The sequence below is a fragment of the Dipodomys ordii genome, unplaced genomic scaffold (genome assembly GCF_000151885.1).
Source record: "Dipodomys ordii isolate 6190 unplaced genomic scaffold, Dord_2.0 Scaffold8, whole genome shotgun sequence".
NCBI lineage: Eukaryota > Metazoa > Chordata > Mammalia > Rodentia > Heteromyidae > Dipodomys > Dipodomys ordii.
The window spans coordinates 27,285,185-27,302,118 of record NW_012267224.1 but is presented as its reverse complement, the minus strand read 5'-3'; the positions used below and the strand labels follow the sequence as shown (position 1 = coordinate 27,302,118).

The window sequence follows — 16,934 nt, the reverse complement described above, 5'->3', positions numbered from 1 at the left end:
CTAGCCTTGAGCTGAAGAGATGAGGGACAGTGCCCAGGCCCAGAGTTCAGGCCCCACGACCGGACCCAAATAAATAAATAAATGTACTAATAAGTCTGACACCTAGGTCTCACAATTGTAATTTTAGGTACCAGGAAGCTGAGATACAAAGGATTATGGTTCAACGTCAGTGTAGGCAGTCAAGTTCACAAGACTCCCTAAAATAATCAGCAAAAACCTGGGCCTGGCTTGAGAAGTAAAATGCCAGCTGAGCAAGCATGAAGTCCTGAGTTCAACACTTCCCCATCCATGGCCACAAATTAAAACAGCTACCATGAGAACAGCAGTCTGCAGTAATGGATAATGCGCAGGAACTTAAGGTGGTAATTTCAAAGACTAGACAGTATACTTTAAAAGAATTTAAACTAACATCCTACTTCTAATCTCCCAGTGACTTTAGAAAGTTAGAGCAAAAGACTGCTTTTTAATTAACCAAAAAACCCTTACCAGTTCTGACGGAGATTTTTTGTGCTATCATTCTTCCTCCAATTACTGCCAAACCCGTACACAAACAATGTCCTACTGTTCCCCCAACTGCTACGCCATAGGGGTCCTGGAAGCAAAGGTAAGTAGCTTTACTAGCTTGAAATCCAAGAGGAAACTAATCAAAGGAAACCACAGATGAAGCAACAAAAAGCCTAAGTAATTCTCAAAATGCTAGGAGTATTGTAGCTTTGCAAAAAAAGGTGTTAATAACTACCTGAAGGAATATATGCCAGTGATACACTGTCAGACTAAACCTCCTTTATGGTATAGTATGACCAACTTCCCTAAGAGCAGAAGTTTTGCACCTTAAATGCTTTAGTTTAGTTGGAAACAAATTCATCCCATAAACACATGCTGCCATGCAAAAAGGTAGTTCAATTTGGGGGGGGGGGGAATCTGAAGATTTTACAGAAGATAGCCCAGAAGAGACAGAGGTTATTTGTGTGGGGTATGGAACATTCTAAGGAGAAAGCAACAGACCAGCAGTAAGAGCCTAGGGAACAATAGCATTTCTAGATAACTAGTGAGGCACAAGAGGCAGCTATCAGATAGGAGCAAGGGGCTGGGAGGTGGTGGAGTGGAGTGCAGGAGCAAAACACTTGCCTGTGATAGTACCAGAGTTCTATCCCTGCTCTGGGAGGGAAAAGATGGGCGCCAGGTCATGAAACAAACTATAAACTTGGGAGTTCAGCTTTGTCTTAAGACACTTGGCTATTTTTTCACATGGGAATGGTAGAAGACATTTATGCTTTAAAAGTCCAGTGGAGCCAGGCGCCAGTGGCTCACGCCACCTAGCTACTCAGGAAGCTGAGATTCTAGGATCAAAGCCAGCCTAGGCAGGAAAAGTCCACGAGACATCTCCAATTAACCACCAGAAAACCACAAGTGGCACTGTGGCTCAAGTAGCAGAGCACTCAACTTGAGCTGAAGAGCTCAGGGACAGTGCCCAGGCCCAAAGTTCAAGCCCCATGACTGACCCCCTCCCCCCTTCCCTTCACCTCTGCAAAAAAAAAAAAAAAAAAAAAAGTCAGTGGAATAGGAAGGAGTAAGATAGAGGCAGAGTGGCAGCCCTGGTCCAAAAAAAATGCTAGCCTGGACTGGAGTAACAAATTACAGGCAAAGGAAAGCAGATGAGTTTGACACATAATGGTGACCAATGAAGAAAATCAGGCATGAAACACGAGTTTCTCTAATTCTTTGCATGGGCAATGGTAAGATTGTTATGATTAAAACAAAAGGAGGGTTATGAGTACTGACAGCAAGTGAAGGTAAAGCTCAGGTGTCAGTGGAACCAGATGGCCAATAAGCTAAGAGACCTCAGTACAAAACACTGAGAATAGAAAAAGGATATGGAAAATACAACCACAAGGAAAGCAACATTCAAGGGATGACAGGAAGAATTATCCAAAGGAGACTCAAGAGGTGGCCAAGCTATTGGCCTGTAAGAACCACAGCAGATTTCATCACTGGCTGTAATCAGTTCATGTGAAGCACCAGCCAACATCTCTGGAAGTAAGAGTGTTGAGCCTAGTCCTACTATCCTCAGCCTAGCCCTCTGAGACCGAGAAGCAAGGAAGAGTAGCACTGGAGAGCTGAACTGAGGAAAGCTCTCAGTAAAAATGGAGATGGGTGCCCGGTACAGCACTCACAAAGTTGGGCTGGGAGAAGGCAAAGATCTCAGCTACAGGATGGGATATGTGGAATACAGCAGGGAGTTGGAAAGGCCTTGTGCTTCCTTGTGCAGTCAGGCTGTGTGAGGGGTAGGCAGTGTATGTGCACAAAGTGAAAATGGCTTCAAGCATCTACTGGCAGCTGGGAGAAGTATGGGAATAGTACAACTACACTGCCCCAAATCTATCGTATGCGAGAAAGTCAAAATGCTACTCCAGAAAGTGACATCCTTCTATTTGAAAATGATACTTGAAATACATTAAATTGAATAAGACAGTTCCTCTAATGTTTTTCAGTTTGTATATTGTATATACATTGTACATTGACTTTTTTAAGGTTGTATTATGTAGGTGTTTTCTATGCCCCCTTTTTTGCCTTGTACTCAAAATAACTAGGACTCAGAGAAATCCAGTCTGGGAACACTGTGTTGGAAGCAGAGATAAAGCTGAGACAAAGGGCAATGCATGGCTGGCTCATACAGAGGAAAAAGCAAACATTTCTTAGTGGATGCTATTTCTGATCTGTGGGAGCTCTTTAACAACCACTGTGGTGCCCAGTAGTGGGGAAGGATGGCAGAATGCTGTGTCAGGGACCACCAGAATCCATGCAGTCATCTCAACTTTCACATGAGAAAATACAGAAGGCACAGCGAAGTGCTAACGGCCACATAAGAGAGTGGGCTACATGCGGCGCACCTGAGCTCACCCAGCTGCAAGCACTCACAACCTCCTGGTCACCTCCAAGTCCAAATTCTGACAATGTGAGAAGCAACAGAAGCCGACAGACAGGTCATAGCCATTAGAAGACATTCTAAACCAAAATGTGTTTTACAGGAATAGAATGAAAAAGACCATTCCAAATTATCTAAGTCCTGGCCTCAAATGCTTTAACTGCAGTCTATGTAAGTATGTTGTTCTGTAGCCATTTCCACATAAATCCTACTTTTAATCTGAAATAGTACCACTTGATATAAAACTAGGTAAGACCATGACTGGTTAAGTAATCCTCTCATACATCTTGATAAGCCTGTGTCAATAGTAACCGACAACTTACATTAAGATAGTTATTATTCCTCTCAAAAACAATGAAGGTTTGTAAATAAAATACTTGTCCTTTTGTGAGCAATAGGGATTGAATTCAGGGTCATGTTAGCAAGTGCTCTACCACTTGAGCCATGCCCCCATCCGTGTTATTTTTTGGTTTTGTTTCAGCTATTTTCATGTAGATGCACAATTCTGTCTGGATAGGTCTCAGACTTCAGCCTTCCTCCTATGTCTCCTATATAATTGGAACTGCTTAAGTTTTATACAGTCTTTATATCTTAAAAGTAAGCCACCTTTTAAAATTTCTCCATGTCTGGGCTGCGAAGGTAGCTCAGTGATAGCAGCACTTGCCTTGCATGCATGAGGCCCTGGGTTTGATTGATTCCTCAGCACCACATAAGCAGAAAAAATAAAAAAGCCAGAAGTGGCGCCATGGCTCAAGTGGTAAAGTGCTAGCCTTGAGCTGAAGAGCTGAGGGACAGTGCCCAGGCCCAGAGTTCAGGCCCCACAACTGGACCCAAAAAAAAAAATTCTCTATGTCATTAAGATGCTGCTGAAGAGTTAGCATTCAAAGAGCTACACAATTTCTACTCAACTACAGCAACTCAATTATCTCTTTAGTATAGGAATAAACACTAAATTGTCAAGCCGTCCTTTAATAGTATCATACCAATACATTCTCTTTTTGTTTGTTTGAGAGAGGGTATCCCAAGCTGACCTCAAACTTAGCATCCTCATATCTTCACTTCCTGAGAGCTATGATTACAGGCATGTACCACCACCATACCCTCAGCTAACAATTGATATTCCTAACAAGCATACAGCGTGAAGCAGAAAAAAGAAAAGAAAAGAACTTAGCAAGAGGGGATCAAAAATTTAAAAGCAGGGTACCAGTGGCTCATACCTTTAATCCTACCTACTCAAGAGGCTAAAATCTGAGAATAAAGGTTTGAAGCCAACTCAGGAAAACCCATGAGATACTCCTTTTTTTTTTTTTTCTCTTTTGGTTCTGGGGATCCAACCCAGGAAGATGCACTTGCTAGACAAGCACTTTTCCAGTGAGCTACATCCCAGCCCCTATGAGATGCTTTTCTCCAATTAAACATCAAAAAGTCGTAAGTCAGAAGTGGAACTATGGCTGAAGAGGCAGAGTATCAGCCTTGAGTGAGAAACCTAATGGACAATACCCAGGTGCTAAGTTTAAGCAGTACTGGGGAAACAAAAAACAGACCGACTCACTCTGGACACACGAACTGCAAAGTGGGAGCTAATTTGAGAGGTTGGCAAGATGAGTGATGGCCATCCAAGCAAGGTAATACAAAAGCAGTCTTCTCTCAAACACTCACCTCTCTAGCTGCCAAAACAATTGTAGTGAGTTGAGAGCGGTCTCCCCATTCCGCTAAGAATGTTAGTGTAAGAGCCTGAACAAAAATGGGTGAAATGAAATGCAACCACTTTTTCTGAGGTATCGTTGTGCTTGTACCCGTTTCAACATCTGCTGGTCCATTCAAAAGTTTGGTTCGTTGAAACTAAAACAAATGAAAATTGACATTAATGCCAGCAAGGAAATCAAAGTGACATAAAAGCACTTATTTTAAAGTGTTTAAATACCTTGGAATATGCTCCAAAAAAATGTTGCCCCCAAGTTTCTTCATTCCAAACAAAACTACTTCTAGTGATTTATTTACTACTCTATATGCTATGGAAGCGACTTATAAATTTTAACATGGCCCCTGCTTTTCAGGAGCTTATAATCAACATAAGGAAGCCAACTGCCACGTCTAGTGTTTTCCTTCTGCTTCCTTTACCACATTCACACTGACCTAAGTCTATCACAACCAGATTACAGGAACAGACTCTGCTGGGCACTGATGGCTCATACCTGTAATCCCAGCTACTTAGGTGGAGCCCTGGCTCAAGTGGTATATCACTAGCCTTGAATGAAGGCTCTGAGGTTCAAGCCTCAATACTGGCAAGTGTATGTGCACGCGCACACAAACACATGAAAATTAGCTCCTCTTGTACAGCCTTCATATATCATACGATATGGTCATTGAAAAATCTTTAGGTAGTTTTTACTCCTCATTATGTCTGTTTTGGGCCCAGATATTCAACAGACTTACTTCTTCATCTTTCTTCTTTAACTCTGCTTGAACTTCTTCCAGTTCCTCTTGGCCCTCATCTGGACTCATCTTTAAGCCTTCCCGTAGCATTCGAATGCCAAAAATGGCAAATAATGCAGTTGAAACATAGTATGTATACACCCGGGGGATGACTGTGGTAGCATAGCCAAACAAAACTGCAAAAAGATGCCAGCGGTGTATCTGGTTAACTGGTATGTTTCACAGAAGACCAAGAAAATGGTTTACTTCAAGAAATTATAATTCACTGTCAAAGAAAGCTGGTTCATGTTAGAATCTATGTAATAACTGGAAATAATTGTTCACTAAGAAGTAGACAAGCCTTCTTGAAGATGACACACTTTCCACAAGAACTTTCTTAAGAGTTTTATTAGCAATGCATTAGTTGTACCTGGAAAAGTTCATTATTTCATTTCCATACGTGCATACAATGTACTCCAATCAAACTCCCTCACTCTCCATCCTCCCTCCCCATTAAAATAACCTGAATAGATTTCTGTTTTATCTTCACACATGCATATAAAGTACTTCACCACTCTCACCTACAGCTCATACTACTCCTTCTGACTAAAATATATACAGGGTAAGTTGATTACTGTTTTCTATATCTGCCGCCCCCTATTGTTAAACAGCAAGGCTGGGGGGTGGGGAGAAGATAGAAGTGATGGTAGGGGGAAAACAAATGAGGAGGAAAACAATGCTTGATAAGACATGTCTCATTACCTTGCCCATGTAATTGTAACCCCTCTGTACAATGTATTTACCCTCCATTACTCTTTCCCTCTTCCTCGCCCCACCTTGTCCCCTCATCAGATAGTCCCACAGTTATAATCAAGTTCTGTTAAAAATACATATGCCAAGTGTGTGTCTTCCAAGTCTGCAAATGAGCTCACTCAGCATGATCCCCAGAGTTCCATATACTTTCCTACAAGTGATAATTTCATTTTTCTTTATAGCTGAATATTCCATTGGTACACATGTACCATTATTTTCTTTATCCATTTGTTAGTTTTTAATCACACAGCTGACTCCATCATTTGGCTGCTGTGAAGAAAGCAGTAATAAACATGACATGCAGGTCTCTTTGCTGTGTATTGACTGGGTATAGGCCCAAGAATGGTACGACAGTTTCTTTAAGGAACCTTCACACTAATTTCCATATTGCTTATACTCACAAGAGCTTTCCTTAATTAAGATACTGAACTTCTCTCCAGATATGTTCAACCTCTGTGTTGTACAAGATACAGTAGTTGAGGGAGGCTAGCTCAGATGCCCTCCAAAGATTCCCAAGATTTTATAACACAGAAGCAACAATACATAGGTACATAGGTAACATTTCTTCATCAATATAAACTTCAACCATGAAGAATCTTGACAAGATTCTCATGTAACATGATTCAAACTCTGCCCTTTTAAGCTATTTAAAGTCTATTTTATAAAACTGGAAGAAAATCTCTAATATGTATGCACACACACAGTTACTTTAGGCATATATTTTCTAAGTCCAACCACTACAAGGTCAAGAAATAAAGACTCAGATCACGGGTTCTAATACCATACTCCCCTAAAGAGCTCCATGGAAATGACCAATCCCACAAGGGGGCACATTAGACAAAGGATGAGCCTGTGGTCTCTTGCTCTACTAAAAAGAACAGAACCAGATGATGCTACAAGAACAGAGGAGGCAAAGCAGCCTGAAAAGGCTCCCAAAACAGCTTACTAACTATAAACTGCAGTCTATACTGACAGTAAATAGACAAGAAAAAAGACGGGAAGTTCTCTTATTACAGGGCAATGCCAGAGCTCATCTCTGTATACAGACATGAATTAGAAAGTCATCATTTTGCAATCATCAAGAAAAGGTTTTCTTTCAACTGCAATTCTATTTTATCTGAATTTCAAAGTGTTGTACAGGGGTTATAATTAAATGTGAATGGATCTCCATAGTATAAATCTTTTAAACAGTTTAACTGAATGAATATTAGGAAACTGAATCAAGATGGGAAGGCGGGGGGGGGGATAAGTGGGAAGGAGGTTTATGAATGAAAAAGGGAGCAGGAGACAAATACAGCAAGAATATTCAAGGAACCTATGTGATAAAGGAAGTAGCAAATGTGAAATAGGTCTGGGGGGCAGGAAACAGGCAGGATGTGGGAGAAAGATGGGTGACAAACAGGAAGCTCTGGATACCTGGAAGGTTTTGATCATACAAAAATTATGCTAGATTTATGGGGAATAGGTTATCTGAGCCAATACAGATTACAGGTGGTCCACGCCTGTAATCCTAACTACTCAGAAGGCTGAGATCTGAGGCTTTCAGATCATGAGACTATCTCCAATTAACCAGCAAAAACCGACAGAAAGTAGGCTCAAGTGGTAGAGAACCAACCCTCAGAAAAAAGCCAAGCAAGGGTGCCAAGCCCTGAGTTCAAACCCTCCCCTCAAGAAAAGGTATTTGTATTGTCTAAAAGTATCTTCCCAAGGGCTGGGGTATTAAGAATAAAGGAAGACTGTATAAAGGAGAAGGGGACTTTCAAATGAAGTCATTTGTACCTGCCCCTTCAAATGTAACTACAGGGGGCTGGAAAGGTGGCTCAGTGGTAGAGTGCTTGCTTCGTATGTATGAAGCCCTGGGTTTGATTCCTCAGCAGAGGAAAAAGCAGAAAAAGCCTGAAGTGGTGCTGTGGCTCAAGTGGTAGAGTGCTAGCCTTGAGTTTAAGAGCTGAGTGACAGTGCCTAGGCCCAGAGTTCAGGTCCACCACTGACCAAAAAAAAAAAAGTAACTAAAGCCACCAGGTGCCAGTGGCTCACGCCTGTAATCCTGGCTACTCTCAGGAGGCTAACATCAGAAATCTAAGGAACCAAAATATGCTGAAAGTGGAGCTATGGCTCAAGTGGTAGAGTGCTAGCCTTGAGCAAAAAGAGCTCAGGGACAGAGCCCAAGCCAGAGTTCAAATCCCAGTACTACCACACACACACACTCAGTAAAGCTGAGAAGTCGAGGGGGAAAAAAGTTCATAAGCATGATTACTTGATGTACCTGATACCATGCCTGTCCACCTTCTACCTGGACAGGAACTTGTATCCTAGCCTTCCTTTCAACCACTGTTTGATAGCTCCAAGAGAAGCCAGGTGTTCCTCCTCTTCGCTGGCCTTTACAGTTAATGTTTTAGCCAAGTTTGTTTCCAGACTATAAAACTAAATAAAGCTGACACATCTTAAGAGTTAACTCAAAGGTAAAAATGATTAAAGGCATATACTTCAAAACAGGATATCCTTGATAAACTACCACACATGTTCCAGACAATTTAGCCAGTATAGTTGAGTCCAGACCAATGTAACACATGACTACACAGGGAGTCTTCTACCTGCAAAATCCTCTAGATTCACGTGGTTTTGAACATAAAAAACCAATAGTGTTTTAGTACTGTTACCTAATTATGATCATCTGTGGAAGGAAAAGAACTCTGTTGCTCTATACACCTCTCAAGCTCTCTGTATCTACGGTTAACAAAGGTAAGGACTTCAGACCTAGGCCTATATTCCAGGAAGTAGTAGCCAAAGACTGACTTCAACTTACTAGCCATTAGAACATTGTAGATTGCCTAGAATATTTTAGAAACTTGAGTGCCTGAGTGGGGAATACTACTAGGTAGCAGCTATCTATGAGCAAAGGGATCTTAAAATGGAAGATGGGAAGGTCTCCTAGAGAAAATGTGTAATTAAACTTTACAACCAAGCTAGATGGCACTAAGATTATGGAATGTACAAAATGCATTTCTTGAGTACTATGTCCACCTAAGGATTAATGGGAGACTTCATACCAACCTAAGGTGGGTCAACAAATAGATGTGAAACAATGGATTTTTAACTTACTTAGCTAGGCCAGTGAACCATGCCCCAGAAGTCAAATATAATGAAGTTACTCCCTGTTGGGACAGTGAGTCAACCCAGAGGGTTCTGGAGAAGGACTTAACATACTTAAAACTGTGTGGTGGTAAAAATCATTGCTATTCTTCATCTAGAGATGACCTGTTTTCTGTCTATTGAAAGTATATTCCTTTCCTAACTTTCCTATCACACTAAAAGGCACTCTAGAAAGAGACAGCAATCAGCAAGTAACAAAGATACAGGAAGAAAGTTTCTGAAGAAGGAAGTTAGAGAAAAAAAGAAATGGTTTAGAGTGAAAAAGTATTTTGGGGCTGGGAAGGTGGCTCAGTGGTAGAGCGCTTGTCTTGCATGCATGAGGCCCTGGGTTCGATTCCTCAGCACCACATAAGCAAAAAGAAAAAAAAAGCTGGAAGTGGCGCTGTGGCTCAAGTGGTAGAGCGCTAGCCTTGAGCTGAAGAGCTGAGGGACAGTGCCCAGGCCCAGAGTTCAGGCCCCATGACCGAACACCCCCCCCAAAAAAAAACAGTATTTTATAAAGTATACTTTATCTTAAAGGATTGTTCCTGACTGGTAAAACAGTAGGACAAAAATACTCTGCCCAGAATTGGTTGTGAAGGGTATAAGTAGATCTCAAGAAGTCTGTGAAATATGGAGCTTAGGAAAGTTAATGTGTTAGTGATTAAGTTGGCTGTAATTTTAAAAGCTACCAAGCCGGGTAAAACGGTGGCACACATCTGTAATTCTAGCTACTTGAGGCTGAGATCTAAAGATCAGAGTTCTAAGCCAGCCAGGGCAGGGAAGTTTATAAGACTCATCTCCAATTAACCACCAGAAAACCAGAAGTAGAGCTGTAGCTCAAAGTGGTAGAGCACTAGCCTTGGGCAAAAGAGCTCAGGGATAGTGCCCAAGCCCTGATTTCAAGCACTATGTCTGACAAAAAAGAAAAAGAAAAGGAAAAAAAAAAAAGAAAGGTTTTAAAGCCAGGCACCACTGGCTCACACCTATAATTACTGCTTCTCAGGAAGCTAAGATCTGAAGATCATGTTTTGAAGTCATCCCTAGCAGAAAAATCTATTAAGACTATTATCTCCAATAAACCACCAAAAAGATGGAAGTAGAGCTGTAGTTCAAATGGTAGAGCAATAGCCTTGAGCAAAGTAACTCAGGGACAGCGTATAGAACCTGAATTCAAGCCCCAGCACTGGCACAAAAAAATAAGAAAACCCTCCAAGTGATAGCTCTCAGAGCCCCACAGCTAGAGGGAGAGAAGGTATGGAGAACTGAGGAGCCAGCCAGGCTTCAGAGCAGAGAAGAGGCATATAAACACAATGGTTTTCCATGTCTTCTCAAGCCAGAAGTTTCAGCAATACTTTCTCTGACACACTGCAAACTCATTCCAAATATGTGATAACCACTGTGTAAAGTTCCCTCCTACTTCTCTAACGTTTACTTCTGAAAAGAAAGTTATGTTTTGCTTTTTTTTTTTTAGTCAGTCATGGGGCTTGAACTCAGAGCCTGGGTGCTGTCCTTTAGCTCTTCAGCTCAAGACTAGTGCTCTACCACTTTGAGTGACATTTCCAGCTTTCTGACAGTTAATTGGAGATAGTCTCACGGACTTTCCTGCCTGGGCTTGGCCTCCTGAGTAGCTGCGATTATAGGGAGAGCACGTTAGGTCCCAAGTTCATGCCTCACAACCCCCCGAAAAAAGGTAAAAGACCGCTTCAAGAATTTATGTTCCATTAGCTGTTTAATAGATTCTGGAACATAAATCAAATCCCATGGTAACTAGTCAAATGATTCAATAACTCAAATGTTCCACACCAGGCTTTATCTGGTAATTGAGCAAAATCACCAGAGGCAAAGCACACTCACCTGATAAGCAGGTCATCAGCGCCAAGGCAAGCATGGCTCCAGCCATAACAGTCAAGCGGTTATAGCGCATGGCCATGATGGCAGCTATGAAGAATGTCTTGTCACCCAGCTCGGACACGATGATTACTGATATGGCAGCGACAAATGCGTGGATAAAGCCCAGATTGGTTTGGGCTGCTGGATCTTCTTTATTTGTATGAACCGGGGCTGCTGGTGTAAATCCTTTCTGAAATTTAAAAATAAATTTACTTTCTGAAAAAAATGATTATTTAAAATTACTGTATTCTACATGTGAATGACTCAGTTTTTATTCATTGCAGCCTTTACGTATATTTTCTATCTTATTTTAAAAACCATGAGTAATGATAGTCACCTTTGAAAATATGTGCTAAAATTCAGATTTACACAGAATTCTTCAAAACAATTTAGAATATAAATTAGCTATGCTCATACACTAAAATCCTCTTATTTTTTAAATGTCTCATCTAAGATTTAGTCCTTATCTCTCAACCTTTTCCTAGTGTTCTGTGTGGAAGATCCAGCTATGTTTATCAAACATACAATGTGAGAGACATTTCACTGACATTGTAAAGGACAAAGTAAGATCCAGAAAGCTCTCAAAGGCTAGAACAAGAGTTGCCTGTAGCGAAGAGGAAGTTTAAAACAGCTAGATATATAGATGGCCCTAAAATGAAGTCTAAAAATACCCTAGAAAGTAATGTGGACTAATAAAAAAAGACAAAGCTGAGTCCAAGATAGACATGTGACACAACTCTCGACGTCAGTAAGCAGTGTGGTGCTTGCCGCTCAGCCTTCTCCTAAGTTCCAGACAGCTCAGGGCCCCAGACTGTAAGAAGACACTGCAGATCCCCTGCCACAGAAAACAATTCTAAAGCCCAGGTTCAGCAAACCATCCATGAGGCCAAACCCAGGCTGTCTTGAGCTGAGAATGTTGTTTACATTTTTGCAGATTATAAAAACAGAGGGAGGAAATCAGGTGAGGAAGATTATACAAGGAAGATCCTACGTATGCTGCATGTCTACAAAATCTAGTTATTGTCTGGGCTCATTACTAAAAATGTTTGCTAGCTTGAGTTCTAAGGCAACCATGAGAGACCAGTCAGAAGAAGGGAGAGAACTACTGTGTTCCAGTAAACAGAAAGTATGTATCTCACTCTATCCACTGGGTCCTGAGAGAGTTAAAAAGGTGTTGACAGGCTTTAGCTTACTTAATATGGAAAAAAAAAGATTTCTATCTCAAGTCCCCTGAAGCTCGAATGAGCTGTAAGAGAAGGTGGTTAGCTCACTGCTCAACAACTTAGTTCCAAAAAAAGAAACCAGCACTTAATGGAACTAGACAGCACACTATTCTTGAATAGGGTGACTTTCTTCAAAGGGTGACTATGTCTCAAAGGTGCTACATGGTGACATTGGGTGACATTTTCATTACTACAACTGAAGGGGAACTACTGACATCTAATGGGTAGAGGCCAAGATGCTAAGCACCCTCCCATGCATGGGACAGTCCCAGACACCAAGAATTATCATATTAACCAAGAAAAAACCCTAGGCAAGATCAATCACTTTCATTTTGAGGGGGGAGCGGGGTCTGGTTGTGAGGCCTGAACTCTGGGCCTGGGCGCTGTCCCTCAGCTCTTCAGCTCAAGGTAGTGCTCTACCACTTGAGCCACAGCGCCACTTCGGCTTTTTTCTTTTTGCTTATGTGGTGCTGAGGAATCGAACCCAGGGCCTCAGGCATGCAAATCACTTTCAAAGGTCTCTTCCAAGCCTAACAAATTATCCTTCAGTTTGCTTTTGTCTGTAAGTAGTTGTATAGAGGTTTCAACCTGTGAGTTTGTAGATACAATGCATGTTGATCAATGTCACCCCTTTCTCTTTAATTTTTAACTTTGTCCATCTTTGGAAAGCTAAGAGACAAAAAATAAAATCCTGAGAACATGCTTTATACAATATAAAAACCTGTTACACATATTATTGGACTTTAAAATAACCAAAGTATAGAACAAAAACATTTAAGCATTAGACTTTTAAGTAAATAACAGTGGCTTGAACTCAGTGCTGTCCTGGCCATTTTCAGTCATTGCTAGCACTTTAGCACTTTGAGCCACAGCATCACTTCTGGTTTTCTGATGGTTAATAACATGAACTTTCTGCCCCAAATGGCTTTGAACTTTGATCCTTGGATCTCAGCCTTCTGAGTAGCTAGGATTACAGGCATGAATCAAGCTTAGAATTTCTTAAGTTTGGGCTGGGAAGGTGGCTCAGTGGTAGAACACTTGCCTTACATGCCTGAGGCCCTGGGTTCGATTCCTCAGCACCACATAAGCAAAAAGAAAAAAGCCGGAAGTGGCGCTGTGGGTCAAGTGGTAGAGAGCTAGCCTTGAGCTGAAGAGCTGAGGGACAGCGCCCAGGGCCAGAGTTCAGGCCCCACGACCAGACCCAAAAAAAAAAAAAAATTTCTTACGTTCAAGCCCCATGACCAACCAAAAAAAAAATTTTTTTTCTTAATTAAACAGGTAATTCTTGAGCCACCTTTAGTTCAGGTCTGTTGCTGATTAATTGGAGGTAGAGTCTTGAGGACTTTCCCACCTGCGCCAGCTCCAAACCTAGATTCTCAGATCTCTGCATTTTGAGTAACAAGTATTAAGGCAGATGTTTTTAAAATCCAATTAACAGGGTCACTGGGCACGGGGCATTTCCTTGTCTAATCCCCTCCCTAGTGAGGTAGGAATTAATTTCACAGGGTCTTGAATTAAAATTGTCTGGGTTCATATCAAAGCATTACCAATGACTGTATGACCTTGGGCCTGTAAGGTAAGAAAATGTTCTGTGTGACTCAAAGTTCATCTGTAAAGTACCACGCCTCACATGACTGTTTTGAGGGTTGAATGAATAAAGTCCTTAGGACATCCTAGCACGTATGTTCTTATAGCACCACATAAGACCAACTTATTAATCTCCCTGAAACTAATTACTTCACATCACTTAACATAAAATTCAACACTTAATTCTGGAAACTATCCCATACTTCCCAAAGCACACATTAATTCCAAAAACAAACCTACTACTCCCTCCTGGGTAAGCTACAGCAGCCCTGTTTTAACAGAAAATGCAAACCACCAAAAACAGCCATGTAAGGCAATTTCACATTTGCTGGTAGTTAATTACTGTTTTAAGAAGCAAAAGTAAGTTTAAATTGGGTTAAAAAAAATCAACCCAATACATTCATCACAGTATTTTCTAACATAACTAATAAATTTGGGGGGTTTCTCCCTACCCCTCTCTTCTATATGGTCGTTATGTAGTCCAGACTGGCCTCAAACTTGTGATCCTCCTGAGTCCTGGTGGCATGTGCTACTATCACACCTGACTTTAATGAAGCATGTGAACATGCCTTGTCTCCATACTGCTGTCAAACTTGTATCTGCTCATTACACAAAGCTCATGTCCATAGTTTTGGGCTTCCTTCTCTTCCTACCTCATCTTCCCCTGGTTCATCTGGACTCCTCCAGACTGAACTCAAGGAGAACCACTTGAACAAGGCCTATCCTAGTAACTACCCTATTAATGATCCTGCTCCCCGCTCCCCCAAATACAATTGTGGGAGTACTGTGGGCAAAGAGTCATGGCAGAAACAAAGTCCAAGAAAGAAATATTCCGGAGTTGCATTTCGTATGTGAAACACATATAAATGTAATACTATCATTTGCAGTAAAATGAGACAACCAATAGGGAACTGTTAGATGGGAAATCCATTACCATTTAAACTCCAGGGTTAAAAGTTTACAAGTGTCCTAGACATACTAATATGAAAAATCATTACAATATTTGAGCTGAAATGTTTTATGTATGCAATCTATAGAGAATAATATATATGTATCCAATCTAGACAGACTATAGAATATATATTTACATATATATATTCTTTAGGAGTAAGGGAAACAGAAAAGCAACCTGAAATAGTATGCACATGATTATAAATGCTCATCAAATCTCAACAAAGAGTAAAAATAACAGTATCCAGGGAAGAAACCAGAACAACCAGAATTAGTGCTGGGCACTGGTGTCTCATGCCTCTAATCTGAAGCTGTAATCAAGAGACTGAGATCTGAGGGTCACAGTATGAAGCCAGCCTGGGCAGAAAAGTCCCTGTGTGACTCTCATCTCCAATTAGCCACTCAAAAATGGAGCTATCGCTCAAAGTGGTACAATGTTAGCCTTGAGCAAGAGCTCAGAGACACACCCAGGCCTGAGTTCAAAAAAATAATATTTAATGGCCTCATCAACCAGTTTCTAATTATTTAACTCTACCTAAAACTTCAGAGTAACTATAGATAACTTAAATGACAGTGGCTCTGTTCCAGTTAACCATTCTGAAAACAGAATGAGGAAACCTGTTAAAATGTTTTAAGAAGGATGAGGGAAATGAGGGAGAGTGATACTGGGGTAAGACTAACCAGGACACATTGTAAACATGTGGTTATGTCATAATAAAACCACCTACATACAACCATTGCATGCTATATATTTTTTTTAAGTGGGAACCAAAATAGGGTGAAATGAATAGCTTTTTTCCCCCTTTCTCCAAACAGGAGAAATCTGTGACCATGTGTAAGCAGATAGGAAGCAAACACTAAAAAGGAGAAAGTACCAGAGGAACAGAACATGGAATCAGAAGATATGGAAAGATGGTAGCTTTGTTGAAAACAAGAAAGCAGAAAGTATGAGCATAGCAGCAAATATGAAGACTCATAAAGGAGAAAGGTCAGGTGCAGAATGCAATTCCAATTGTGTTTCTCCAGTGTTATATCACAGGAAGTAACAAAATACTAAGGGCTCTCCTCGTACAAACACCACTGCCTCAGTAGGTTAATGCCTGAAACAGGAACTGCATCTTTTTTTTCCTTTCTTCCTTTTTTTTTTTGTCGGTCATGGGACTTGAACTCTGGGCTTGGGCGCTTTCCCTCAGCTCTTCAGCTCAAGGCCAGCGCGCTACCGCTTGAGCCACAGTGCCACTTCCGGTTTTCTGGTGGTTTATTGGAGATAAAGAGTCTCTTGGACTTTCCTGCCCGGGCTGGCTTTGAACATGATCCTCAGATCTCAGCCTCCTGAATAGCTAGGATTACAGGCATTGAGCCACCTGCACCCAGCGGAACTGCATCTTGAAAACAGGACCAGCAACCTGAAACTTAAAAACAGATTTTTTTTAAAAAAAGGTAAAACTCTTCTGAAAATCAGCTTTAATTCCAAAGTAAAAAACTATATATACAAAGTATCCTCATTTAAAAAGTATTCTTTTGTACTTACATGACCCTCAAGAGAAAATAACAGGAAGAAAAGCAATTCTTCTCCAGAGTTCAGTGAGCACAAATGAATGCATCAACAGAAATACCTACAAGCAATCTCCAACTACATATGCTGGAACTACAGAAGATGCTTGCTTTGAAACAAAACCTACAGCTTGCTATCAAGACTGATGTCCCTGCATAAAAGCAAAAACCAAACGAGAAGTAGTATTTAAAGATAAAGGAATCAGGAAAATCAGGGCGAGCTCAGGACTAGCTTCTCTCCTACATTACTGATAGGAAGTCAGAAGAAACCTTTTTCAGAAATTACAAAAAGTGTACACAAAAATATACATATAACTGGGAAGGGGGAACAAAGGAGGAGGCTACAATGCTTGATAAGAAATGTACTCATTATCTTGCCCATGTAATTGTAACCCCTCTGTACAGTATTTTCTCAATTAAAAAAAAAAGAAATATAGTTA

General features: G+C 40.9%; 1 protein-coding gene across 1 annotated transcript in view; it reads right to left on the bottom strand.

Annotated features, from left to right (window-relative positions):
• Tmem165 (transmembrane protein 165) overlaps nucleotides 1–16,934 on the bottom strand; it is a 23,194-nt gene that overhangs the window by 1,507 nt on the left and 4,753 nt on the right. The window contains exons 2-5 of the mRNA XM_013009163.1: nucleotides 11,144–11,369; nucleotides 5,363–5,538; nucleotides 4,586–4,768; nucleotides 487–592 (exon numbers count right to left, since the gene is read on the bottom strand). Coding sequence (XP_012864617.1) covers nucleotides 487–592; nucleotides 4,586–4,768; nucleotides 5,363–5,538; nucleotides 11,144–11,369 — 691 coding nt within the window. The remainder of the gene's footprint in view (nucleotides 1–486; nucleotides 593–4,585; nucleotides 4,769–5,362; nucleotides 5,539–11,143; nucleotides 11,370–16,934) is intronic.